This window comes from Lepidochelys kempii, chromosome 16 (genome assembly GCF_965140285.1).
Source record: "Lepidochelys kempii isolate rLepKem1 chromosome 16, rLepKem1.hap1, whole genome shotgun sequence".
NCBI classification, from domain to species: Eukaryota; Metazoa; Chordata; order Testudines; family Cheloniidae; genus Lepidochelys; species Lepidochelys kempii.
The window spans coordinates 18,324,931-18,352,882 of record NC_136395.1 but is presented as its reverse complement, the minus strand read 5'-3'; the positions used below and the strand labels follow the sequence as shown (position 1 = coordinate 18,352,882).

At 42.7% G+C, this 27,952-nt stretch overlaps 1 protein-coding gene across 9 annotated transcripts in view; it reads right to left on the bottom strand.

The window, feature by feature from the left end:
* Positions 1–27,952, bottom strand: part of NUP214 (nucleoporin 214) — a 77,579-nt gene continuing 49,627 nt past the window's right edge. For 8 of the 9 annotated variants that reach the window (XM_073314482.2, XM_073314481.2, XM_073314485.2 and 5 more), the window contains 10 exons: positions 22,724–22,829; positions 20,396–20,463; positions 16,844–18,628; positions 15,240–15,310; positions 14,400–14,556; positions 8,517–8,666; positions 5,413–5,584; positions 1,641–1,783; positions 983–1,007; positions 1–236 (listed from right to left, as the gene is read on the bottom strand). In XM_073314482.2, the coding sequence (XP_073170583.1) occupies positions 203–236; positions 983–1,007; positions 1,641–1,783; positions 5,413–5,584; positions 8,517–8,666; positions 14,400–14,556; positions 15,240–15,310; positions 16,844–18,628; positions 20,396–20,463; positions 22,724–22,829 (2,711 nt within the window). In that variant the 3' untranslated portion in view covers positions 1–202. The remainder of the gene's footprint in view (positions 237–982; positions 1,008–1,640; positions 1,784–5,412; positions 5,585–8,516; positions 8,667–14,399; positions 14,557–15,239; positions 15,311–16,843; positions 18,629–20,395; positions 20,464–22,723; positions 22,830–27,952) is intronic. The other variant, XM_073314484.2, reaches the window with a different exon arrangement.

Below are 27,952 nucleotides of genomic sequence, written 5' to 3'. Positions count from 1 at the left end.
TGAAGCAGATAAAACAGTTTATTAAAGAGCAAGAACAATTATTTCATAAAAATAAGCATTAAGTGTTTTTAAAAAAGGAAGCAGAACTGGTATTTCAAAGGAAAGCTGATCTGATGCTTGATCATGAAGAGGATCCACAAACGGAGCAGCTCTAAATTGGCTGACCACAGAATTGGTGGAAGGGGCTCCTGAACATCCCCTCTCAGCTTCTCCAACCACTGAACCCAGAAGTGGATCTGTGAAACAGCAGCACAACACAACAGTGAAAGCTAGGGTCCCTCTTCATCTAAATCAATCCAGAAAATTTCTAAAGCTTCCAAGAACCTCCATACCAGTCAATGTGCCACTGGAAGCTTTTTAATAGAATGCATTGGCACTTCCTGCACCTTTCAACTGAGGATCTGAGAGAGCTTTAACAACACTGTCTCAACATACCTGTTAACTGGCTTATGTTTATTCTACTGATGGGGAAACAGAAGCACAAAGTTTAAATGACTTGCTTAAGGCAACCCAGCAACTCAGTGGCAGAGTGGGGAATAGAAATAGGAGTCTTGCCATCCAGGAGTACTCGAACCACTAGACAATAAAGCCTCATTTAGATCAGGAATATGATCTGGTATTCTGCATCATATTTCCATTTCTACTATGGGGATAAATATTTACCTATCCCTACTACGCACTTTGCAATCGAGAAAAAAAGTACTGCAGAATCCCCTGTAAAATAGAATTTTCAGTTAACTACACAGGAAAGGACACGATCAAGAAATTTGCCATCTAGATACTGAGCTGTGTATTCTACTACTAAAAGGAGAAACGAGAGTGAATGAAATAAGAAACCTCCTTTCCTGCTTAAAATTTCAACTGGGATTAGCATTTTAGTGTGCTTTCCAAAGCTTCCTTTCACACATCGTCTAGCATTTCTATTCTAGTTTTTTCTATATGTTTAATGAAAATCAGATATAAGGCAGTGATGGGTACTTACGAGTTAGATGATCCAAAGCCAAAGCCTGAGAGAAGTGCAAGATTAAAGAAGGATTATTGTTAAAGGCATAAGGAATGCATGCAAGACACAGTACGGTCACCCTCCCATAGTCACTTAGAACAGGGGTTCTCAACCTTTTTCCTTCTGAGCCACCCCCCTCCCCCCAACATGCTAAAAACTCCACGCCCCACCTGTGTCACAACAACTGTTTTTCTGCATATAAAAGTCAGGGTTGGCATTAGGGGGTTGCAAGCAGGGCAATTGCCTGAGGCCCCAGGGGCCCCTATAAAGCTACATTGCTCAGGCTTCGGCTTCAGCGCCAGGTGGTGGGGCTCAGGACCCTCAAGGCTGGCTGTGTTCTCTTGGATTCTGCCATTTAAGATTTCTGGGCAGAGATCCACCTGATGCCTGTTTAGCCTCTGCTCTCTCAAATTTGGGGTAAAGCCCAATAGGAAACTGAAACATGCATTTACTGTAATCAGAAAGGGGAAAATACACCTCTCAATTCTCCTCCCACTCCCAGTTTCGTAAACCCCAACTGGTCAACAACAAACAAACGGAGCAAGCGTCACAGCTGAGTTCTGAGGAGGACAGGCACAGGAATATGCTAGGTCTCTCCCGCTTCACTCTCTGACAAGGACATTTCAGCTCCTCATACCTCCTCCACTTGACCCAAAGCCAGAGAATCCACTGCTTTGTGTGCCGAAGCCAGCCGTCTGTTGGGACAGCGACCCGAATGTGGGAGCATTTTGATTTGCTAGGGTGCCAAATGACGCAGTATTGTTACTGGTGCCACCAAAACTGCAATTCAAAGAGGAAAAAAACCACAGAAATATTTCATCACTCAATAAAGGAAGACCATGTGTCTGTCCCCACCCCCTTAAAGCAGCTCCCCCTGAAGCCCACAGAATCTTTTTTACTATGTACCCACCCACTGAGAGATGCTTATTTCTTGGTTTTATTAAGAATCTTGCACAGTACTACAGCTACCCCTCTGCCCACCTGCCCTTCAGAGGGAACAAGAAGTGAGCACATGGAGAAAAAGTTCATCTTAGCACACGACAAGCAACAGTGGTGCATTTTCATGCCACGAAATCCCAACTCCTGCCATCATGGGGAATATGATAAATTACACCCCCCCCACCACCACTTTTTATCCATCCAGCTCAAAAGTGCTGCATCGTTACTGTACCTTACAGAGGGGGAAAACAGAGACAGAGAGGTTGTGAGATTTGCCCAAGGTCACATAGCAAGGGGTATGACAGCCAGGATTTTGAACCCAGTCTCTTGTTTCCCAGGCCAGTGCCTTATTCAGTGAACAATGCAGCCCTCCCATAAAGCCTTCTCCAGCCTTATTCCCTTTTTCCTCCCTATCTCTTTTGAAATATGCCTCATCTTGCTTCCTTCCTGAACCTCTCCTTGCCTTTGACACTTCTCTCTCACTTTACCTACTGGAACACTTAATTTATTTACCTCTTTGTATTATTAACTTGATAGCTTTTGGGGACACAGTCTGTATGAAAAATGATACTCAAATGTAGCTTTATAGAGAGAAACCAGATCTACCCTTCCCCACTCACCCATCCAACCAAGCATTGTACAGGCAAATATTTCCTTTTTAAAAATAACCCACCACCAGCAGCATCACATCAATGAAATGCCATGATAATTCTGTCTAGCATGGTTCTCACTGGCACCAACACCCTCTCACAATTTTGTATGCTATATTTATGCTTGAAAACAATGGGCTTATATCACTGATATAGTATCTGGAACTGGGAATAGAGTGGGCATGAGCTATCCAAGTTTCTCATCACAAAGCTCTGACAATGCACCTCAGTACTGAGTAATGCAGCCAGGGACGCTAGTCAAGTTAAACAGCGTGCTTGTTTCCTGATGTTGATAAAATGTCAAGTAGGCAGTAGGCTGAGCCCAGCAAGCTCCATTCATTTGTGACGCTCAGTCTGAACTGACAGTGAATTAATCTACTTCTCCATCCATTCAGATCAAGGGAACGTTCTTGGAAGCATAAAAACATACATCTCGAAAAGAGACAGCCCTTGCAGAAGTGCTTCATGCAATTCTCTTGATAAAGAAAAGTAATCCTCTCTGCCTTGCTCTCTTTGTTTAAGAGAGAGTTGTCTATGCAGGTAGTTTCCATATATGGTGTGAGATTCAGACAGGCATTTCAGTGACTTTGCCTTTCAACACTTAAGCCTGCTAGCCACTTACGGCCCCGAACAAGATTCTTGATGTGGCTAGTTGCAGATGGCCTTGGCTCTTGATTGTAAATGAAGCCTGGGCTATATTGCTTTTCTTAGTATTTTTTAAAGAGTGGGAGGAAGGGCCAGTGGTTGACAAGGTTTTTATGACTGTTCTGTCTCCACAGGCTCTGTGCCTCTATCAAATAAACCATCTCTACTAGCTATCAAAGGAACAGGATGTAAAATTAGCAGCAAAGAAACCTGTGGTTTAACTGCCTCAATCTTTCACTGGCTACTACAGGCTGTTGAAAGAGACTAAGAGAGGAAAGAATACAAAAAACTAGAAAAATTACAAGTCATTGCCATTGACTTTATTTTAATGGTGTAAGTTCCATTTCTAGAGCTGGAGATGCCACCTGTTAACACCTTAACCTATCAGTCTGGTTTTGACCAAACTCCTCTCCCAGATTCTCAAGGATTTTCTCATGGTGTGTCACTGTGATATTGAGAATTTGGAGGGAGTTGACATTAAAGTGGTGACAGTGAAGGACCATCCCCATCCCAAGTTGTCTTTAGATTTGATAAGGAACTTTGCAGGTATCAAGAAACAGAAACTGCTTTTTGCTGCACTTCCTCAAACCAACATAAACTGTTGAGAAATGATGCAACTAACCACATGACTGAGTTTGCAACACTGTCTAATGGGCTGAGCACAAGACTGAAAGGAGCTGAGTACTAATCCTACCTCCAACACCTTGGGAAAATGACTACCTGGATTTCAGCTTCTCAACCTGTCTCTGTCCCTCCCACCCCCGTGTTGTGATGGGGGGGGGCGGGGAAGAGGGGCAGTGTGGACAGATTCCACTATTGTGGTGGAAGAGGGAGTTGACAGGAAAAGTTTGGGCACAACTGATTTAAGCCAATTCATAGATACTAAGGTCAGAAGGGACCATTATGATCATCTAGTCTGACCTTCTGCACTACTCAGGCCACAGAATCTCACCCACTCACTCCTGCAAAAAACCTCACCTATGCCTGAGGTATTGAAGTCCTCAAACCATGGTTTACAGACTTCAAGGGAGGGATTTCAATGCTTCCTAAGGAATTTGGACACCCAGTTCCTTTTTTTTAAAAAAAAAAAAATAGGGACACCAAATCTCTTGGAATAAGATTTTCAAAGCTGCTTAAGTCTCTAACTTCTAAGGTTGTGAAGAAAACTGAGTGCAAGTCATTGAAGTGCTTGCTTCCCAAGTCTTCACTTCCTTAAACAAGAACTCTCACTGAGATGCGAATAGCTACATTCCTGAAAATAGAAAAGGAGTACTTGTGGCACCTTAGAAACTAATAAATTTATTTGAACATAAGCTTTGGTGAGCTATAGCTCACTTCATTGGAAGGCTTGGTGTTTTTTTCCACTGGATCTTGCAACACAGTTCGCCAAGACTTCTTTGCAGAAAATGATTGAGACTGATTATTATGGGATGTGTACGTACAGGAAAGGGTAGCCTTGAAAGCTAAGTATCTACCAGCAACTCTAAAGTGTGGGGTGGATCATTTGCTGCTTCACAAGGTATGAAGCCATGTACTTGCTAGGTGGCACAGGGAATAAAGAAAGTGCTATCTGCTGCGAGATAAGATTTCAGTGCCATGTAAGTGATCAAAGATGAAGAAAAAAACAGGTAACCATCAGTACTCCATCTCTGGAATTGACCAAATATTACTGTGCAGGGATGAGCGATCATACTGAACTCCTCTCAAAATCTCTATCCCATCCCAAAAGTGGGGATGATTCTAGAGATTAAACATATTTATCATTCCACAGGGAAAAGAAACAAGCCCCCTTGCTTGGTACATTTAGAACTAGACTGGAATGCACACTAACAAAAGTGCAAATAGGAAACAAACCGGCACTCAGATACATGGGATAGATGGCCTAGGTCTTTCCCACTTCAGTATTCTAGGATTCAATTTGACAGTTTCCAAATTAAAATGAGAACCTGTTACTTTCACTAGGGCCAGCATGGTTGGAATCATAAACTACTGGTTTTTGTGGTTTTCTTTTCAGGTGGGCTTTTCTAATGAGGAAGCCCGTTGCTCAGCGATCAACCCTAGATCCCTAGACCCTTCTTTATTTGCAGAATCTATTGGATACAGAATGAAGCATAAAAGAGTTTCACACCGAGTAAGAACACTGATTTCCCAATCCCTAGACCCTCTTTAGCTTACCCAAATCCTCCGGCGTTGGCTGCGGCTGTACCCTCGCCGAACACTTTGCCTCCCGTCGAGCCCAGAGGGCTTGTAAAGGCTGGGGCTGAACCGAATGCTGGCACCCCTCCAAACCCAGGGGACCCCCCGAAAGTGGGAGGGCTGCCAAACACTGGAGCAGCACCGAAGCCACCTGAGCAAAACAGAGGCAAAAAAGGGACAAGAACATCAAGTAAACAATAACAGAGAAAAAAAGAAAAACAGTTAGATTTCCAAGGAGACAGATTCTAGAATGAGGGCTGACATTCCTGTACATGGTCACAGCATTATCTATGGAGCTTACAGCTGTGACAAAGCTTCCAAAGTGCAGCACATTTTATTACAAAAGGCATGGGTAGGAAAGCTCGTGAACGCCTTCCAAAACCAGCCCAAAGAAACAGAGACTATCCAGTGGGCAAGTGCAGTTTGGGTTGCTTGAGCTCGATTCCCAGAATTACATTTTAGAGAGCATAATTTTCAGTTTAATAGGGTTCTGTAGGTACACAAGGATATATATGCAGTGTACAAAGCCCACTAACATATATTCATGCCTGTATGGTGTGTGAAGGAATCAAAACAGTCTACCTGCTTTATATAAACTAGATGCTTTAATTGCAAGTTAGCAAGTATTCATGTTAACTGGGTTATACTGGCAATTAAAAATACATGTGGCAATAAATTATAGACTGATGCTTTTCATTTATTTAAACAATGCGCATGCATCCTTCATCAATGATCTCATGAGCTTAGCTTCTGCAGACAGTTTTACAAACCTAATCACCAGAAATTAGATAAATTAAGGTCTGAAGGAACTCCTGTGCAAAAAACCAGGGTGAAAAATTCCCTGCATAGGTTGGTTCTACTGACAACACCCCCAACAAAATGCAATAGAAGCTATTTCACCATAGCTACGTATCTGATATGAAAGATAGCTTATACACAAGCCTGTTGGATCAACAATATTGTTGTGCTGCACACAGATCCTTAAAAACAATGGAAGAAATCTCTATGCAATGGGTAAGATTTGCTCTTCTCTACCTATGTTCTTATACGCTACCCACCATAGCATCTGAGCACCTCAAACAGTAAATTTACCTTTAAAGGACTAATGAAGGAAGGAGATTTTTTTAACCCACAATTAGAGATGGGGAACTAAATCATGGGGATTAAGTGCCTTGTTCATGGTCGTGCAAGAAATCAGTGGCAGAGCCAAGAATTAAACTAGGCCTCAAGTTCCCATTCAGTGTCTTAACCTCCTCCTTCTACACAATCTAATAAAAACCTTTTATTAGGATTTTTCTACTCTACATTCACTCTGTTGATACTGTTTGCCTGTTTAGAACTGACTACATGGATCTCAAAGGGCACATGCTGGTTTGTTTGATTAAGGCGGAGGTTTGGAATAACACCATGCATTTTAATACCCTGGGTGAAATTCCAGTCCAGGCCAAGATAATGGATACTGTCTGGTTGTAAACACAAAGGTCTAGAAAAAATAAAAGCTGGGGCTGAATTATTGAAACACAGATCAGATATCCGGTTACTTTCTTTCCTTCTAGAGACACAGGTCTTTACCTAGCTCCTTGGAGCTTAGTTCTGGACTGGACTCTCTTGTATACTGTGTGTTAATGGACATAAAAATGAGAAGGCGATGCAATATACAAACGGCAAACCAAGAAAAAGAAAGTTCTGTAGCAAGTCATGCCCCTTCTTCATCCCACACTAAATAGGAAAGAAAACTACTGACTATTTTTTATGGTGTCTAACACCTAGCGTTGGATGGGGAAAGGACTTCAAGGAGGTTCCACATCAATAAATCGCCTTCTGCAACAACCTGTCAGGAAATCCTATCTCAAGATTTATTTTGAAACAGGAATTAGAGAACTCTCTCCTTTCCTTCAATAAGGAAGGAGAGAGGAGAATCATTCACTGAAACTACCTATTTCCAACACCCAAGATGAAAGACACAAGACTAGCCTGACAGGCAGAATGCTTGCTACACTATCACACTCAAAGTAGTATTTAGGAAAAACACCGGATATTGTTACTGGGATTAGAAGCATCAACTGACAGTATTAGCTACCTCACTTACCTGAAAGCAAAGCCACGGCTGCCATGTTAAAATACTATCCCGTGAAGTACCATTTCTGTAAGAGGTACGTTGGAGCATCATTCTCTGAATTCTATGGCGCCAACCTTTGTATAGCCTTTTTCCCAGGAAACTACAAGTTGCAAGGGTGCCAACTGGAGGAGTATTCTAAGGTTACAGGAAAGAACCCTTGTTTTGTCTAACCCTTTGGTTTTCTACTTTTGTTTGGTAATTATCAAGGCAAACACCTTGTTTGGTTGAAACAGACTTCATATCACAGTCACCATTACTCCCATTGTTTGCAGCAGGCAAATTACCATAGAATAGGAAAAAGGATTAGGCAAGATTTCCAAGAACGTAATAGTCAACAGAACAGCATGAAGGACCATGTATTTCAGTGTTCACTACAGACTAATTACAGATGAAAAAGTGCCACATGTGTAACAGCAAGGTCAGACTGATTTTAAAAAAGTAGATCTGAAGCTTTCCTGGCTTGGACATTTTGGGGAAAGTCCCACCAAAGACTCTGGTGCATACAAGGCCATGATGAGTTTATGACACAACGGGTTACACAAGAAGGAATTTGGGATCATCAACAGGCAAAAACACCCAGTTCAAAATAAGTTCTATAAATCACATTGCATGTTACACTATCAGTGAGCTATATAAGCCTGGCATGAACACTCACATCTCACTTCCCTACAAACGGAATGGCAGTTTCGGCAATGAACCCTGTGAAGATAAAGTCTACTCAGTGTTTTTGTGCAGTTCAGGTTCTAAATCATTAAGTTTTGAATCTCACATCTGAATTTCCACTTGCTGGGACCTGTTTTTTTGAAGGAGATAGATGCTACCATATGGTGGAGTATCATGCAGAGGCAATACTCATGCATATGATCTTCCATACACTGGGTATAGATCTTTGACCACTGGAACACACTACTCAATATCTTACAAGTAAGTGTGGGTGTTTATAGCGGGTTTGTTAATACAATACCTGCTTTGGTTGGACTAGAGAACCCAAAGCCTTGAGCGGCCACGGTCCCGCCTCCAGAACTGAAAGTGCCTGTAGGTTTCTGTTCTCCATAAGATGAGTTGCCAAATCGAAAGGTCTTGGCCCCATTGTTTCCAAATAAGCTAGAGGTATCTAGAGAGATGAAGGATACTCGTGAAGCTCATAAGAGACAAAAAGAAGCACTTTCCCAAAAAGCACATAATGAATGTTATATCCAAAATGATAGTCTATGGAGAGAAACTGAGCTTGTCCTAATTCCTGTTCGAATAAACTGCACTAGTAGCCACTTCATTGTCTCATTCTCCACTGACAACAAGACAAACATAACTACTGTCATCTCCAGCGTTGACCAGCTGGTGTGTGACTTTTTTGCACCATCTTGCATTGGACTAAGTGGAAGTCAATCCTTCAAATCAGAAATTGTGGTCACTGGAAACAGTCACTCATGGTGACACAAGTTTACCATCTAGATTTCATGCCTTGAAAAGAATGGTTACGTGACCTAGAGTAATTGATTCTTTGAGACGTTGTAGTCACTGTGGAGCCCACTGTAGGTGCAAATGCACCTTTCGCACACAAGTTTAGAACCTTTTGAACAGCCATGTCTCTTGGGGCCCTGCATGCATCCTGTGCCTATTCATGCTCCCGTGAGGGATGATAAAGGTTGGAGTAGCCACGACCCTCCCTCTGTTCCCCCACAATTCGTAGCCCATGTTAGTGGAGGACTCCAAAAGCAGAGATGGAGGGCAAGTCATAGGATCCACGCTAATTACAACATCTCGAAGAACCACAGTTAATGTAGGGAAAGTGATCATTCTCTCTTCTTCTAGTACGTCAGTATGGCTCCCACAGGAAGTGACTGGCAAGCAGTATCCTCTTCAGGATGGAGGAGTGCCAGGTTCATCAGTCAACCAGGAATCTGAATACTGTTCTCCTGAATCTGGCATTGGCTCTATCAGCCAAGTCCAATGCATAGTGCTTTACAAACAAGAGTGCATTGCTTCAACTAGCCGCCTTGCCTATATACATTCTGGCACATTTTGGAAACAAGTCGAGGATGTTGCTTGAGGTCTGGTAGACTGATCCTTGACAGACAGTGGGGAGCTCTTAATAGTACGATATACTGAGCTACTGTCTTTGGGATGAAGCAACAGACTGGCGGGCTCCAGGAGCACCAAGAGTACAACGGTGGCGGATTGGACTGGTACTGGCCAGACTGTGGGTGGCACATCCACTGCAGGTGCTGCACTCAGCCTATGACGCAGTGTTTGGGGTCTCTCTGTCCTGGGGTCGGTGCCGAGGATGTCTGCCCTATCTATGACGCCAAGGAGGTGCCTGTGGGGGCACGCGCGCCTGGTGCTGACACGGTTCTTTTTGATCTCCTCTCTTCACTGGAACCAGAAGTGAACCTTGCTGCTGAGGCATTTGCTGAAGAAATGCTCCTTGGTTCTACCTTGGATGAGATCTCTCTGAGGTCTGAGGCCACCTTCATGGATTGCTCCAGGAGGTGCAGTTTGAGCCTTACATCCCTTGATTTTTGGTACAGGAGGAGGAGGAGCGAACGGAGCATTTATCAGTGATGTGTCCTTCCCTGAGGCAGAAGAGACATCAGTTATGCTTGCCTATTGGGGGCAACAGACTGTTGCCTGAAGGGCAGGGTTTAAACCCTGAGGGCTTAGAGTTTCCATTTCCAATGGTTGCACGACCTTGCTTTGCTGTAGAGTGGGTCTCCCCCTACAGTCTCTTCTCTCTTACCACTCCCTCCTCCCCCCCCCCCCCAAACTCGGAAAGGTCCAACTAAATGGTAAAATCAATAACTAATCTAACACAAGTGAGGAACAGTTTTCACAGCAGTTTTTTGAAGCTCAGACGAATGCTGAAGCAGGTCAGACCCTTGCTAGCTTCCGCCTTACTACCATGGGTGGTAAGAAGGGACTGAGAAGAGGGCAGGGACTGCTCTGCCTGTTAGGCTCCCTGACAGGGGAGCACAAGGAGGCACAGGGTGCATACGTGGCTGATGGACACAGCTGTTCCAAAGATTCCAAACTCACATGTACACATCTACATTGGGATCCACAGTGACAAATACCTGAAGAAGAACTAAAAATTCTTAGCCATTTTGGCAGGAAGAGCCAGGATTTCTTGACATGACAAGCTGCAGTATAACTTGCAGCTGCAGTTGTGCTCTTGCAGCCTCACTGGCTAAACAGGGCCTGAGGTTTTTATCTTCCAGGAGGCAGAACTCAGTTGATGGCTTCGGTAGTCAAATGACCCTGAATGGCCTAAGTTCTTCTTTGGTGAACTATTTGTTTTCCATTAACATGAAGATTAATTTTAAAGTTTGAGATGGGTGAATTTGCAAGGACAAACAATTGCCCACAGCCTTTAATGCTGGTAGACTGCTAAAAGGGTACGAAGGGACCAGATTACTTCTTCAGCGGGTTTAAATGTCTTTTCAACTATACAGAGCTAACGTGGCTGCTTCCCTCTCCTCCCTACTTCCACCTGCTGGCAACTGCATTGCTCTCTTTCAGCCAACCTACCCACTAGACGCTCTTCTCCTATTTCCCTGCTAGCTGCTTGGACAAATTTACAAGGGAAGAATAATAAAGGCACTCGAAGCTCCTAATTTAGTAAAAGGTACAGCTGATCAGAAAAAAAGGCTTCTAATTTTGTTTAAATATAGATGTACTTGTTAACCTGCTTATGCAGACCACTGAACAGTCTGCAACAGATACATGCATAATGTTATAGTACTTCAAGTATTCCAAACTGATTTTCAATTCTGGAGACTGGTGGGCATGATATTCAGTCAGTTTCACAGGGAATTACAAAGACCAGCTAGTTCAGAAAACTCAGACTGAAGCAATTTTAGTCCGATAGCCCTGACAAAAAACTTCACACTAACAGCCAATAATTTGAGCCTGGCACTAACTACTAGATCCTGAGGCAAATTTCTGAGGAATCTGATTACCTTTTTCCCACTCCTCAATATACACAAACATCTAAATAGCCTACCAAATCCTTAGTAGCTTCCAGAGGTTCTCTCTCGGTTTTAATATTTCATGACCAACACAATGCAGATTCCTAAAGAAATGAAAAATCACCCCTCTACAATTGGCCTTTAAAAGGCATCTGAAAGGGTGCATATGCTTTGCAATGACTGAACAGGCTTAAAGTCAGCCCCCAAGACAGAACAGCTTGTCCAGGAGTAACACGTTGAATATGTTTAAAAGACCATCTTTTTACAGCATTAACTACATTGGTTGCCCTGTAAAACATCCATGTGAATTAAATGTATTCTGAGATTTCATCATTTCTTTGATATCTCATCTTGCATGTGAAAAGTGACTGAAGGCCTGTGAAATTTTGTGCCAGAGATTTAGTATATTTTCTTATGCATACAGAAATTCATCTGAAAGAGGAAAATGGCGTCTCAATATTACTATGCTCATTTCTACTGACTTAGTTACACTCAAGCCCACGATCCTTAGCTATTTGTACACCTGGGATTTGTTCTATTGATTTATGCAGATCAGTGGATTGAAATCCTCTTGCACCGAAAATAACTCGCATCTCCCTCCGCTACTCACCCACTCCCCATGCACCCGTTGCTTGATTAGTCAATAGATTTCTGATAATTTGTTAATTAATAAAAAGAAGTTAATGTACTTTCCATTTGAGACACACACTGGGACTTGAGTCCTGAAGGTAATAAATTTTGGCTTTGGCATTAGAGAGAAAAAGGCACCCATTCCAACTGCAAACACAGTGCGGTATTAACAAGGTTGTGTTTGGAATGACAGACTTGCCTTTGCAGGTAAAGAAGTGTTACTGCTTCCTTAATGGGTCAAAAATGCTACTAGACCTAAATGGGGAAAAATCTAAGGATCTTGCTTAGACTGGGGGTGGGGAGAGGGGCAGAAGAGGGGAGCAAAAGGACACAGATCCCCAACCTCTATTCCAAGGAGAAACATCTGAAATGAAAGTTAGATGAAACTGGATTTCATGCCATTATAAACCTCTATCTAGATTTTTTTTGTGTCCTTCATGTAGTATCTGATCACATTACAAAGTAAAAATATTCTAACAGGAGGACAGATCTTTGGTCTTGCTCCCTCTCTCCTCCTACCCTTTCCCAAAGGGATGTTAAGATAAAGTTTTCAGAAGTTACCTAGGAACCTACATCCTGTTGACTTTCAAAGTACCTAAGTTACTTCTGAAAATGGCTGTAAGTGCTTTTAAAAATGTTATCCCTGCTAACCAGTGGCAGGAATCAAGCTACACATACAGCACTTCAAGAACTACAACCCAGAAACGTATGAGTTGAACTTTCCAGAGGAAGATGGTTTTGTCCTTGAAAATTTTGACAAGTCCGTATGGTAAACGACTCTACTTTGATCGGCAGTTTCCCTGGGGGGAAAGTGGGCCATTAAATGATCTCTGCGTTTTATGCTTATGAAAGTAAGAGCTATGTAGAGGGGCATGTCAACTTGTCTCTTCAGTACAAGTCAGGAGAAGGTCCTTAAAATCAAACTATGCCGAACTCAGTACTGTAAAAGAGAAGAGGCTAGCACTTGGAGATGCATGTAGATATACATGTCAGAAGGCTTCATGGCTTGCTGTAGATTAGACTGTAGTTAACAGGCCGCACTGCGCTGCGGAGCATGCCTCACTTCCACTCAACAGCTCCCACTTTCAAGTTTCCTTTTTCACTGTTACTCAGACATTAAACACGCTCTCTCTCTATTTATAAAATCTGAAATATAATTTCTCTCTAAATTTAAAAAGCAAAACCTTGCTGGGTGAAAGTGGGAGGACTGTCTACAGCTATGTGACCCATCTACACTAGCTCTGAAATGTTTTGAAGTGGAGCAGAACACTTGTCCAGAATGAGTGCAATTATACTGGCACTGGAAATGCTTATGAATTGCTAGAGGCACCTACGGGTGTGCACATCCATGTCTTTTTTTTTTTTTTTTTTTTTTTTTAAAAACATGAGATCCAGCCTCCGGACCCAACAGTGGAGATGCTAGTTTTCTAAAGCAGAAGGGACTTCACAGTCTCAAGATAATCTCATTTTCAATCCTTGCTTACTCATTCCTAGATTTGAAAGTAAAATCACCAGCACCACCTCTGGTCTATGGATTAAAAGAGATGGGATGTTTGTACAGAACTGCCTGGGATCTGAATAGTAAGTGGATTCATAAATTGAATACATCTGTTGTATTTAAGTGCAGTGCTCATGCTTGGCTCATAAATATCTTGTATCACACATCAATATGAGAAAGACTGCTAAGATACCCTGAGAAAGGCAGGTTCCTGGCTCCTCTACCATTAGTAGCGAGAATAAATATTTTAACAATTTTTGCATAGTTTCCAGCTACAAAATGACAGATCAACAAAAGAATGCAAGAAATCAAAATCACAGGAGAGGAGAGTGGTAACTGTGGGACTCTACAGTAAGTAAAAAATACTGCAGAGGAGAAATAAAGGTTTTAACATCCAATTTAAAAGCTGAAGTTCACTGGTAAGAACTGACAGCACTGAATTTTTAAGACAATTATATTTTGGTACTGAAAATCCCTACAAAATCTGCATGCTCTCTTCATACTTCTCCCACCCGTGCACATGGCTGTTGAACAGGGAAATAGTCCACATAATTTTGCACAAACCTGCAAAGGAAAGTAGATTTTGGGAAAGGTACACACCCGCCGCCCCCTTCCAGCACATCCCCCTCCAACCACTTCCCTCTATTGCTTATTAGGCCTTTCATGCTATCATGGAAATTACCCAAGGACAAAACTACCACCACCAAAGCAAGATGGAAGCTCAGTACATTTTATACTCATTTCCTTTACTTACTCTGGGAAGCTGCAGAGCCAAATCCTCCAGTGGCAGAACTGAAGGGGTTTTTATTGGCTGCATCCTGGCTTGGCTTTCCTCCAAGGCCACTGAAGAAACCTCCACTTCTTCCACCACTTCCAGACCCAAACAAACCCCCAGCAGAAGTGGAGGACTGCTAAAAAAAAAAAGGGCACAAGGCAAGAAAGCATTATAGGTCACTGTAAAAAAAAGCACATATATGCAGCTGATTTTGACTGACCTATTTCCATTCACAATAGTGATACAAAAGGGACGAGATGGTGGTCTCCTAATGTTGAACAAAATCAGCATCTACTTAGGTCTCTCTCAATCTTTAGTGACACTGGAGAATTGTACAGTTATAACTTGCATCAGGTTGGACGCACCAGGGGAAGCTGCAATGGTGCATCACATCCACGCTAGCCACCCTGTCTCACATCCACATAGTGCACTTGCAGGGCCTACCAACTGTTGCAACCAGCCAACAATTCCACACACAGCTCACTGGCCCTTCCCTGGAGCAGGTGCATAATGAGCCCATGGTATGTGTATTGACACCTGTTCACACTGTTTTGTTCTGTTGTCTGTTTCAAATGGTTCTGTCTTGCACAAGAGTCCATGCATGCTGCAGGATGGGCAGAGGCTATGTCCTCTCACTCAGATGCCATAGTGGTACATCCCTGAATAATCAAACATTACTGATATAGCCTTGGATAGTTTTTACCTATTGACTGTAAAACAGGTTCTATTTTGCTTGATACAACCAAAGTACTTTGGACCAATCTGTTTGCAAATACAGGGCCCTACCACACACACTGAGACAACACACATAGTAGTTACCTGGCCAAAGACAGCGCCCCCAGTGTTGGCTGCCTGTCCAAACACGGAACCTGTGTTGCTGGAACCAAAACCTGGCCAAAGGAGAAAGGGAAAGGATGCTCCGATATAATTCGATCTAGTGCAATACTATGGTACCAGACAATTTAAAAGGGGATTGCCATTCAGTACTTCAGAAGAGAATAGTTACAGAGTCTCCAGTAAAAAGAAGCAATGCACTTCAAGACCCAAATGATACTTCAGTTTTAACTTTATAATACTGAAAAGGTTATCACCAAATGGAGCTGGAATGACTAGGTACATACCAACACATGAATGGTATAAGACATAAGGGTAAATATCATTTACATTTTATTTGAAGGTCATTATCCCCTCTTCCACATTTAAAACAAACAGAAAATAAAATCTGTTTTAGTGTTTGGGCTGTGGCTAATACTGAATTTCCAATTGGATTTCTGTTAATGTCACTGTAATGCGGCAATCTATGAACAAATGCTGTAGGATTTTGATTTCCCTTGTGTAGAGAGGATCTGCGCTTTGTTACCTAAAGATTCCAGTTAAAGATAATGAAATGTTTTGATTAAAAAGAACTCCTGACTCCATTTCCCAGTTCACTTAAATACATACTTTGTAATAAGATTTGAAGTCTCTATAATTAGAAGCACCTTCCTTTAGCAGGAGTCCCCCAGACTTAAGTATTCTTTATTACAATAGTTAATGCAAGAGGCAGGTCTGCTATAGTCCCATCTGTTATAATTAAATTAGACTAATTAGTTTTATTGGAAATACATTTTATCTAATATTACTTTGCACTTAGCACCTTTCATTCAAGGCTCTCAGAAGGCTATAACCCTGCCTGAACAGAAAAGCAATTTGCTTTAGTAACATAGGTAACAAGAGAAAGATTGGCAAACAACGTTCTGGCCTGTGTAAACATTCAATTTATCGGCACAGGCAGGGACTCCGAAGCCACATTTCCCCCCTTGTTTATTTGCAAGATATTTCATAAAGGAAAAGAATACTTAGCTAGGTGACTAGTTCCTCATTAACCCACGGCTCTGGGGTGGCTAAAGGTATCTGGTTTAGTCCCTCAGATCCTGATATAACAGTACATCTATATGCTCTGACTGCATGTATGCAATTCAGTTCACTTAAGAGGGTCCTTTAGCTGTATTAATTTCCTCACTGTTACAGGCTTACCTTAGATCTCTGTTTACTTTAATGTAATGCTCTGAAGTCCTTAAATAGCCATTTAATTCTTTGTAATTTGAGACTACACTGAATCCAAAACACTTGAATTATTGGTCAATGAGCAGCACAGCACACTGCTCAGAATCATGTCAAGGTACAGTTAGGAATGGGAACCTAAACTGGAACTTCTTTATTCAAATAGAGCTCCCACTGGAACTATTAGTATTAAAGCAGAATGTTTGTTTCCAGAAAGTTTCCAACTGCAGGTCTCACACATACCATTGGAGGTGCTATGTCCACTGCCGGCAGAAGGCATCAAAATTAGTCCTAATTTTCCCTAGGAAATACTGCTCACCTACCTCAACCTGACAGCTGTATTTGAACTAGACTACCCCACCATCACCGCTCGCTCTTACCTGAAGCTTGACAGAAGCTGAATCCAGCAGATGATGTAGTGGTGGTGGCAGCATTGTTACCAAACACTGATCCACCCTGTGCAAAGCCAGCACTCTGCCCAAAAGCTGGAGCACTGCTTTGCCCGAATAGTCCACCACCCGTGCTGGCAGATGACTGGCCAAAAGAAAAAGAACTGGGACTGTTGGTGCTAGATGGTGCTCCGAAGACATTCCCACTGCTTGAAGCTGCGGTGGAGGACGATGGCTGGCCAAAAACAGGCATTGTCCCAAACCCACTTTGAGTGAAGGTAAAACCACTTGAACTGCTTGCTGGCTGTCCAAAGGCTGGTGCTTGCCCAAATGCTGGTGGGCCAAAGCCACCTGCAGCTGCTGTGCCAAAAGCAGATGCACTGAACCCTGAACCAGCTACCTGAGTTGTAGCTGCAGTGGTGGAGACAGTGCTGCCAGTGTGCTGACCAAACGGAGAAGATGCCGTGGTAGCTGCCGTTAGCTGTCCAAAAACAGGAGTGGAAGGGGTGGTGGTCGTGTCACCAGCAGGCTGACTAAAGGCCGAAGCAGAAGAACTGGAATTTGGAGGCTGAGAGAACACTGCAGAACTTGAAGAAACAGCCCCAAATACAGAAGTACCTACAGCTGGGCTTTGAACAGATGTACCAATGTCCGCGGTGGTAGTCAACGTGCTTGTAATTTCTGCAGAAGGGGTGATGGCGACATCTGCTGCAGCTGTGGTCACTGAAATGTTCTGGTCCAGTGGGGCAGAGGTAGAGACTGGAGGAACTAACTCTGCCTTAGACTCACTAACACAGGTAGCTGTAGAGACTGTATCTGTGGAAGGAGTCAAGGAGGTGCTCAGACCTGTAACATCTGCATCTCCTGCTATAGACTGAGATAAAGCAGGTTCGTCTTTAACAGAATCAGACAGCTGTAACTGTGGTTGGGGTGTTTGTGGCTGAGAAGTTAGAGATGCAGACACAGTTGTTCGTGCTTCACCTTCAGATGGCTTTTCATCAGACAAATGTGGTAGCTTGACATCCCCTGCACCATTACTAGAAGCTGCTGGGGAGACAGCAGTTGGCGCTGAACTCAAAAGACTTCCAAATGACAGGGATGCTGAAGTGGGGAGAGTTGCAGGTACAGGGGTGGATGATGTGATACTGTTTGCTTGTGGAAGCCCAAATGAAAAAGGAGGCTTGCCGCCACCTGAAGATCCTCCAAGACTAAATACCCCAGAAGACCCTGTGCTGGTTAACTGGACATTGCCAAATATACCTGTGGTATTTGTGCTGACTGATGTGGATACTGTACTGGTGGCCACGACTAATGTTGAAGTGGCTTCCACGGGTTTCCCTAACTGCAGAGGGCTGTTAAAGGTAAATCCAGGAGGTACTGTGGATGTTTTAGTTGGCTGTCCACCAGCAATGCTGGTGGATGGAGCTTTAACACTGACCTTGGTGTTATCATCTGCTTGACCAACCCTTAATCCTGAGAAGCTCCCAAGAGTTTCCCCAGCCATATTACTCTGAAATAAATGATCTCCTGGCTTTGATGGAAGGACTTCCAGTTTGCCAGAGGTTGTAGAGGGAGCAGAAGTGGCAGTCGGAGCAGGTTTGCTGTTCATCTGGGTGGCATCTACAGAAGAGCCACTCGTCATGGAGACTCCTGAAACGTTGGCTGACTTGATGGACCCAAAGTTAAATGAGCTTTCGGGAACTGTTCCAAATTTAGTACCTCCACCAAGTGAAAATGCATCAGGCTGACTTGACTCTTTAGCAGGGGCTGTCACTGCTACAGAGAGAGACATAAAAGGAATTAAAATGGGTTACAGGTTGCAACACTCGTTTATCCTCTGTATAGTACCAGCATGTTGAGTGCTTTACAGACAGGTATGAAGAAAATTCTCCTACCTCAAAGACTTCACAGTCTCATGACTATCAGATGATTAACTATCCCTGCCACTTTCTCAAGCCCTGCTTTCACGAGGATAAAAATGGCTATAACTGAGGCCCACTTCATTATAGATTGGGTTATAGCCATTTTAAGTGCTCTTACTGCCTTCATTTTTCAACAGTTATAATTATCTAACTAAAAAGCCCACTCTCTTTACTACAGTACATTTTGCAGTTACCACCACTTTTTATACCTTTTATTTACTTAGCAAAAAGTTCTGGCACGCAGTGAAGAATTGGTAGTCTAAAGCAGTGGCTCTCAGCCAAGGTTGGGTCACAAAACCGTTTTCTGGCAGATGCTAAGTTTTCTACAGAATTAAGTCTTCTTATATAAAATCTTAACTAAAAAGAGAGCATTAGCCACTTTTATCTAGTCTATCCTAAACTTTGAAATACTGAAGAAAAGCTCCCAAATGTAATTACATTTATTCAATATATAGTTATCAGAATGTGCAGTTTAGAAAATTTTCAGTATGATTGTATATTTTATACATTTCATCACATTTATATGCCTTGACTGTAAATGCCTACTTTGGGCATAAATATATGGTACAATATGCTTAAATTATGTCTTAGTTTTGCGGTATTTAGACAGAGTGTAAGAGACTTGATGGGGATCAGCCAATAAAAAGACCAAGTACTTTTGGGACCATAGAGGGAGCAAAATTGAAAAGCCGTAATTTCTCTTCTATGCCCTTATTGACCCATATTTTTTAAAATAAATTAAAATGTCAAAGTGATACAGATTAATATATACTAGTAACAGACACTGAATTAGTATGACTCATTTCCTCATGAAACCTTAAGGTCCTTACCAATTTTCTTCACTCAATTCTCATCTCCACCATAAATAGCTACCAAGGCTAGTGTACTCTTGCTGACACAGGGAGAGTGGCATGAGGAACTGAAATTACTCATGTGCAATGCAGAGCACTACAAATAGTTCATTAGGCCTGCTGAACCTTCCAATCCCCCTTCATTACCATTACTTATCCGAATTTGTAAAATCTTGATCTGGAAATTAAAGATTAAATGAAATCAGTTCTTCCCCCTTGCAAGAGATGGAATAATTGCACTCTGATACAGCAGGGGCTCTTCCATCCAGGTAGTTATTGGTAAATATAATCTACCCATAAACCAAAGTATTAAGTAGGAGAGGCAGCCTGCCTGTTTTTCACATCAGCTTCCGAGAAGCATGAGGCTATAAACCATTCCAAATCACTCACCATGTACACGTTCTACTTAAGGCTGATGGCACTAGGCAGCCAGCCACCTATACCTATGCCATTTTAAAGCCTGCAGATTAAAGATAATAGAGGAAATCATTTCAGATACTGCCCTTTTCATATGCTAATACTTCACTCGATGTTCTTGGGAACAAATATTTTGATTATTCTTAATTGAAATGCAGGTGGCTTGAATTCCTGCATATTACATGGCTTAATCCAGCATATGGATACAAAACACAGTATTTTTACAGCTACTGCAGTTTTAACCAAAAAAAAAGCAGCAACAGAACATAAGAATTGTATGCATGAAGAAGGCATTAACTATTCATCTGGAGGAGAAATAGAAAAGACATTATTTCACACTTCAGACAATTTACCTTGTGAGGTGGCAAGGCTGGGTGGTGTTGCTGCAATGCACGTGGCTGCACCAAAATTAAACCCAGTCCTAGGGACAAAAAGAAAAAAGGGACAGAAGACATTTAGTTTATAGTATTAATACTGCCTTCCTCATGATTAACCCAGCCAGTGAAACCCAGATTCCCAGCACAGGGGTGTACAAAATCAGGCTGTGCGTACATGTGTATGTACCCCTGCTGCCTACCCACAAACCTGTTATGACTGGAAATACTTCTGTACAGCAACTGACAAATGCAGAGAGAATGGCTTGCATTTGTTTCCCTACCTATGACAAAGCTCTTAGTTATAGACAGTGAGACAGTAAGTTCAGTTCAATTCAAGACCCTTCAGACCACTTCTTCCCGTGTCCTCTCTCTGCAGCTTTCAAGCCAAATGGTTATGTATATAGACTATGGGTTAATTGTATGCTCTTTACTCCCGCTCATGAAGGAGGAAACCATCCACAACAGGATATACACAAAAAGTTTATTTCCACAACCCATTTAATAATACAAACGTACTTTAAGGGGGGAAATTCTTGAAATATATTTTAATCTAGTTTTAGCTGAATACAGAACAAAGCCACCATAATGAGGTCTGGGATCCTTTGGGGAACCTAAAAGCCTGCAGGAATTTCAGCATTCTGGCCATTTCACCCCGAGTCTCTGTGACAGATGCTGCTGCATCTTTAGGAGAAGTCTGTGCTGTTTCATTACACTCTGCAGGCACAATCACAGAGGCTCCACATCCAGTGGATGCACTCTAGGCTATGACAAGGGGGCTGTAACTTGAGAGGGTTTTTGATTTTCTCTTTTATATACAAATTTCAACTTCCTCCTTTAAAGATTAAACACCTAGGTCCTTTCAAGAGTGCAACAAGTCGAAGTGTCTACGTTGTTATACCCAACATACAGATTAATAAACTAAGGCAAGAGGGATTAAGAGACCAAAATCATAGAAGTGGCAGTCTGCAATAGAACTCGGAAAGAGAATTCCCAAACCTCTGTTTTAAAATACTTGCCTACACCTGCTTCAAAAAAAGAAATTCACCTGAATGTGTAAATACACACAGAATATCTATTTAACCTGCCTTTGCCATGTAAATTTAAATATATATGTTTATAAAATGTTTTTTTGTCTCACCCTTGAAACATTTTAGAATAAATAATGTGATAATAATGTGCTCTTATCTCATTATAACACATGCCTCACTGTGTGTTATTGCTTATGCAACAGAAATCACCAGATGGCATTGGGACTGTAGTCATCTCCATGAGAAGATTACTTTTCAAGTCACAATATGGCATTCATGCTGTTGTGTCTTTTTTTAACTCCAGTGAGTTCAAACTGGACTGTCTGTCCAGATTTCCAGCCATAAGTGGGAATTTCAGTGCTTGTGTGTATCAGAACCTTGTTAGCGTGTACACCCTCCCTTTTGTAATGAACATCTGTATAATCCAGGGTTGGAAAAATTAACTGGAGAACGAAACCTATCAGCAAAGGTTAGTTAGGTTACAAGGATAGTCAAGGTTAGCCCAGATCCCCTGCCTCTCAATTTTAGCCTCTGGAAGAGGAAACTTCAGGCCTTCTCAACAGTTAGGAGCTGAAGATTTGAAGGTTCACTCTCTCATGTTCTTATCCTAGCTTCACTATTACTTCTCTGTCCTGGCTGGATAAAGAGGTAAAAAGAAAGTCACTTCTCTCCTTCACAGAGAAGTGACTATCCCCCATCATGTGGTGTTCTGCCCCTCTCCAAAGGGGAGCACTCTACTTTACACTTGTTTGAAGCACACAGGTAGAGAGTGGTGTCTCTGCTGCACAATTAGGAGGCAGAGTGTGAATTCAGTTTGTCTGACCATCAAGTTGGTGCTTTCATCACTAAATACACTACCACATTTACCAGCACAAACAAACCCTTGGATTTCAACCCAACTGATTCAAAGGTTCTTAGAACTGTATACATTCTCCACAACCCGGCTAATGCCATGCTGCCAACCAGCCACCCAAAACCTATGAACAGAATTCCTCATCCACTTCTCCTGATGGAGAATGTTCACAGCAAAATAAAATAGTGCCAAATTCCCACAGCTCTTCTAACCTTGCTTATGTAGCCTGTGAACCATGTAAGACTTGCCAAGCCCTTGACTGTAGCCATTAGCTTCAATTACACACATACTGCTAGAAAATGCTTATAATTAATTACAGTAGCTATTTTTCATTGCTACATAGCTCTCCGATATTATTCGCTGTAGCAGCACTCTAGTACTTGGAAGATATATCATACAGAAATAAAAAGGCTCATAACAGACCCCAATGAAGAGAATGAAAATATCTTGTTAAACTGTGCAGCAGCCACTGGAGCTGAAGTCACCGTAGGAGAGGTCACAGCTGCAACTGTTTTTGCTGTCGCTTGCCCTAGGGTTACAAGAACAACAAAAGTTGCAGAAAACAGTACGTACAAAACCAGTGCATCATCTTTTCACCTTCAGGTCCCGCTCAGCATAGGTCGGTCATGTCACACGCTGTACCTAGAGAATTTTTTAGGCCAAGCCCAGCAGAGTTCTCACATATCGGATGGATCGCGTGCAGTATCAAAAGGAAAAGAGCAGTTCACAAACACACATTGTGTCCTATTGCACAAACTGGAAACAACAGAAAACAAAAGTCTTGCAAAATTCTAACATCATATCCTCAGAAAGTGCATTTCAGTTTTATTTTATTTGCTTGACACTTATACATAAAAGTATTAATGCTACTAGTGCAAGACTGCAGGTCATCTGAACCATTATTTAACACAACTGAAGCAATAATTTGTATTTGACTAGGAGCAAAGTTAATGGTCACATTCTCTCATAAAATAAAGATTATAGAGCAAACAAAATCTACCAAGAGATCCTTGACAGTGTTCCCTCCTGAAACCATCACCATAACAACCAGTGTTCAAATACAGAGAAGGTACTATCAAATTCAACATCTGACATTTTCAACTAACATTTTAAGAGGCTCGTGTTCTTTTTTAAAGTATTGTTTTGTTATGTAAAATGTGGTTCCTGACTACTTTAATTGGCTCTATTCTCTGATTAAGAAGCAACCTACATCTATGGATTAAAGGGAATATTTCATGAATATCAACGATGTGATGGATTTCAGAAATGTATGCAAGAGGTTTTATAAAAACACATACCCATTTCAAGCACTGCTATCTAACACATGCATGAAGATAACTCCTCCTGCCACCACTGATTTCCTCTTTTCTTTATACAGTGAAACAAGCAAGCATTACTGTAATTCTTAATCTTCTCAGCCCCATTCCATTTTACATTTTGTTAGAGGGAAAAGGGGCACTAATTTGGAATTCTCAAGCTACGTGTTACTGAACAATCTTGAGTGATACTATAGTTTGAGGTATTTTTGTTTATGGCGATAAAGGATGACTACTAGGTGATCTGCCTAACAAAAAGAGATATCTTCTAAATACTGACTTTTCAGACACTACAGGCTCTTGCTACTTGATGAACCTAGATCCAACCCCCTCCCAAAATAAAAAAACAAAAAACTTGGGGGGAGGGGGGGAGAGAAGAGGGTTGGAGTTTAACTGCTCTCAACCTTTATTTCTTAAGAGCAAGATGTCTCCTTATTTTGAATGCCCTTGGCACCAAGAAAATGGAGAAGCCAGAGCTGCTATTGAGAAGCCACTGGAAACAACGGAAGAGCAGACAGGGATACTAGTCTGGTGTGACTTCAGAAAAACGTCTTGCTCCACTCAGAAGGCTCACTCTAATCCTAATCTTTGCAAGCATGCAAACACTTATCTAGTTATTTACTTTTATCTATTTTTTACTACAGAAAAAATGTTGAACTGAATAATGCAGGAGACAAGTAACCTTGTGGGGACTTTTCTGCAATAGCTTCTTCTTCCTACTCCATGAATCCCTTTTCTACACCATATTTCATAATTCTCCTAGCAGTCCCTTCATATAGATTTCTAGACATGATTTAGCTGTGTGCTGAAAAACAAGGCTTATTAACAGTCTCTAGAGTATCCCCAAACTGATATGCAAAAGCCAGAAGAGCCTGGAGGGAGAAAATGTTTGACAGTCCCTTTGATCACATCTGAGCACAAACCTCAGAAGTCACAGAAAACCAATGGTGCAGTCAAATGGATTAGTGATTAATTCATGCTGAAGTATATTCAACTACTATTTAAAGCCATTTGCAATGAAATGGCAGTGTCTCATTTTCTAATAACTAACCCAGAACTGCCAAGTTCCAGGTGTCAGCGTGCTATGTGCCAACTGCTTGCCAGGTTCCTCTTTTGGCCTATATACCATACGGGATGGTTGAACTAGGCAGCTACAGTAGAATAGATTAATGCCCACCTATTATCCATCACTTCAGTCTTAGGCCATATCTACACAACAAAGTTAAGTTGACTTTATGTAAGTCGACATTGAGCCTCCGATTTAAGCAAGTCGATCCTGCGTGTTCACGCTATGCTCATTGGGTCGTCCGAGTGCATCCTCATTAGCAGGACTTGCATTGACGCACGGAGCACTGTACTATAGGAAGCTATCACACAGTGCACGGAGCTCACTGGAAATTTTGGGTTGGGCTTGCAATGTCTCATAGGACCAAAACATTGGCGCGGGTGGTTATGGGAATATGGCATTAGCCTCCCATTATGCACTTACCTCCCTCCCTCCCTGAAATCAACAGCAAACAAACCAAGCCTTTTTCGTAAACCTGGGTGCCTGTGTGGACACCATAGCATAAGCAGCATGGACTGCACTCAGCTGTACACTGTTGTTGTGAGCAATACAAACACCCTGTGCCTTATCCTGCAGTATTTACACAGCCGACACAGGAGCTGCCATGTGGAACAATGTGATGCCATGCAAGCAGCTCTGCTGGAACACAGAGCGGAGCAATTTACAGTTGATGGCAACAGTTAGGCATCACCTTGACATGGCTGAATGCCGTTTCTGGGCCTGGGAAACAAGCACTGACTGGTGGGACCACATCGTTATGCAGCTATGGGATGATGAACAGTGGCTGCAGAACTTTCGAATGTGTACGGTCATTTCCCAGAAACTGTGTGAAGAGCATTCCCCAGCCCTGAAGAGCAGCAATACTAAAGCGAGAGCTGCTCTGACAGTTGAGAAGCGAGTGGCAACAGCTCTGTGGGAGCTTGCAATGCCAGACTGCTACCCATCAGTGGGGCATCAATTTGGAGCGGGTAAGTCTACCGTGGGATCTGTTGTGATCCAAGTTTGCAGGGCTATTAACAGACTTTTGATAAAAAGGGTAGTGACTCTGGGCAACGTGCAGGACATAGTGGATGGTTTTGATGTGATGGGGTGATAGACGGAATGCATATCCCTATCTCGGCACCAGACCACCTTGCCAAAGAGAACATAAACCGAAATGGGTACTTCTCAGTAGTGTTGCAAGTGCTGGTGGATCACAGAGGCTGTTTCACAGACATCAACACGGATTGGTTGGTTGGGAAAGGTGTGTGATGCACGCATCTTTAGGAACACAGGTCTGTTCAGAAAGCTGGAAGCAGGGACTTTCTTTCCAGATTGCAAAATAATCATTGGTGATATTAAAATACCAATCATGATCCTGGGAGACCTAGCCTACTCCTTACTCCCATGGCTCATGAAGCCGTACACCAGCAGCCTAGACAGTAGTAAGGACCAGTTCAACCATAGGCTGAGCAAGTGCAGAATTGTGGTAGAATATGCCTTTGGACATTTAAAAGGTCGCTGGCACTGTTTGCTTACTAGGTTTGACCTCAGTGAAAGCAATATCCCCATTGTTATTGCTGCCTGCTGTGTGCTCCCTAATATCTGTGAAACAAAGGGAGAAAAGTTTCTGGTGGGATGCGGGGGGAGCATTCAGGCAGATCGCTTGGCAGCCAGTTTTGAGCAGCCACACACCAGGGCAATACGAAGAGCACATCGAGGGGCTCTGCGTCTCCATGAGGCTTTGAAAACCAGTTTCAGCAACGAGCCAGAGTAATGTGACACTTATCTGTGGTATTCCTTACCAAACTGTCCCCTCCATTACATTTTCTCCCCTGTAAACTCCACCCCCACCAACCACCATGTGTTGAATGAATAAAGAGCCTTTTCTCCTCAATCCGTTAAGTTTTATTATGCACACAAACACACAGACAGCAAAGAAAAGTAAGAACCTGGGGCAAAAGGGCTGATAACACTGGCGAGAAACAAGGAAAGCTTGCTTATGGATGCACTGCAACAACAATCAAAGGTGTGGGAATGGGCGCCTTCCGGTCCTTGTACCCTCCCCTGGTGTTGAGTGCAAGGGATACCAAACTCCCTCTCCCCACCCCACCCCGCCGCATAGGACATTTTGGGGAGGAGGATGTAGAACTGGGCAATGATGGCAGCAGGTTCAGCATAGGCTGCAGAGGGACTCTAGCATCCAGCTGCCTTTTCTGAACCTCAGCCAGACGCCTCAACATGTCTGATTGCTCCTTCAAAATCTGCAGCATCTCTTCCTATATGGCACGCTCTTGTTCCCTGCATGCTCTTCTGTCCTCCCTGTCCATGACCAGGTCCTCAGACACTAATCCTCCATGCTCTGAGCTCCGTCTTGCCACTCTCGAAGGCACGCACTAACCTATTGAACATGTCCTCCCGAATCTTCTTTTTTCTGCCTTCTAATCTGGAAAAGTCTCTGTCCCGGTGTGGAGGATGGGCCAATGGACAAGGTTTCAGCTGCAAGGAATGCAACGCACAAGGGTAGCATTGACAGTGCATGCATTGTTTCTGGTGCAAGGTTAATTTTTTCTTTTTCTTTTTTTTTTTTGAACAAAACAACACCCTGCAATACACTTCACTGCAAGCCACTGGCTATTGCAAGCGTCGGTTTGCTGCTCCAGCCAGGGTGAGTAAGGCCATGAGGCATGGGCAAGAGGTCTTGTGCTGCTGCTTTTGTGAAGACATCCCTGGGATCACAGGTTGGAACTTGAGAAAAGGCCCCTTTCCCCCTAGCAACCTGGATGGTGCTTGAGGACAGGGACCAGGGTAGAGCCCCCCAAATACTTTCTGCTTAAAAAACAAAACAAAACTATTTTATGGGTCGGGGGGTGGTAAGGGAGAAACAGGAAGTCACCTCTCCCCCCCCCTTTTTTTTTTCCAGTGCTGCTTGCAACACACAGTGATCCCTTCCAACTACAACCATGGCATGTTTGGGAAAGTGTGGTTGTGAGATCCATATTTCACCAAACAGGGGGGTTGGATTACTAGTTGAATTGTTTGCGGTTTAAGGGCTAGCATCGAAAACTTCCTCCGTTTCCTCTAGGTGACCCTATGCGATATCACTCTCCTGAGGGTAACAGACGCAGCAAGGGAGCAGATGCTGCAAGCGTCTGGATACAGAACAGGTTCTTATGCGGCAATGCTGCGTGCTGCAGAGTTAATACTGGAGTGGCATGGGAAAGTGTCCTACCATGGTGGATGAAATAAGGCAGACCTTCCCAGAAACTTTCTGCAAAGGATTGCAGAGTA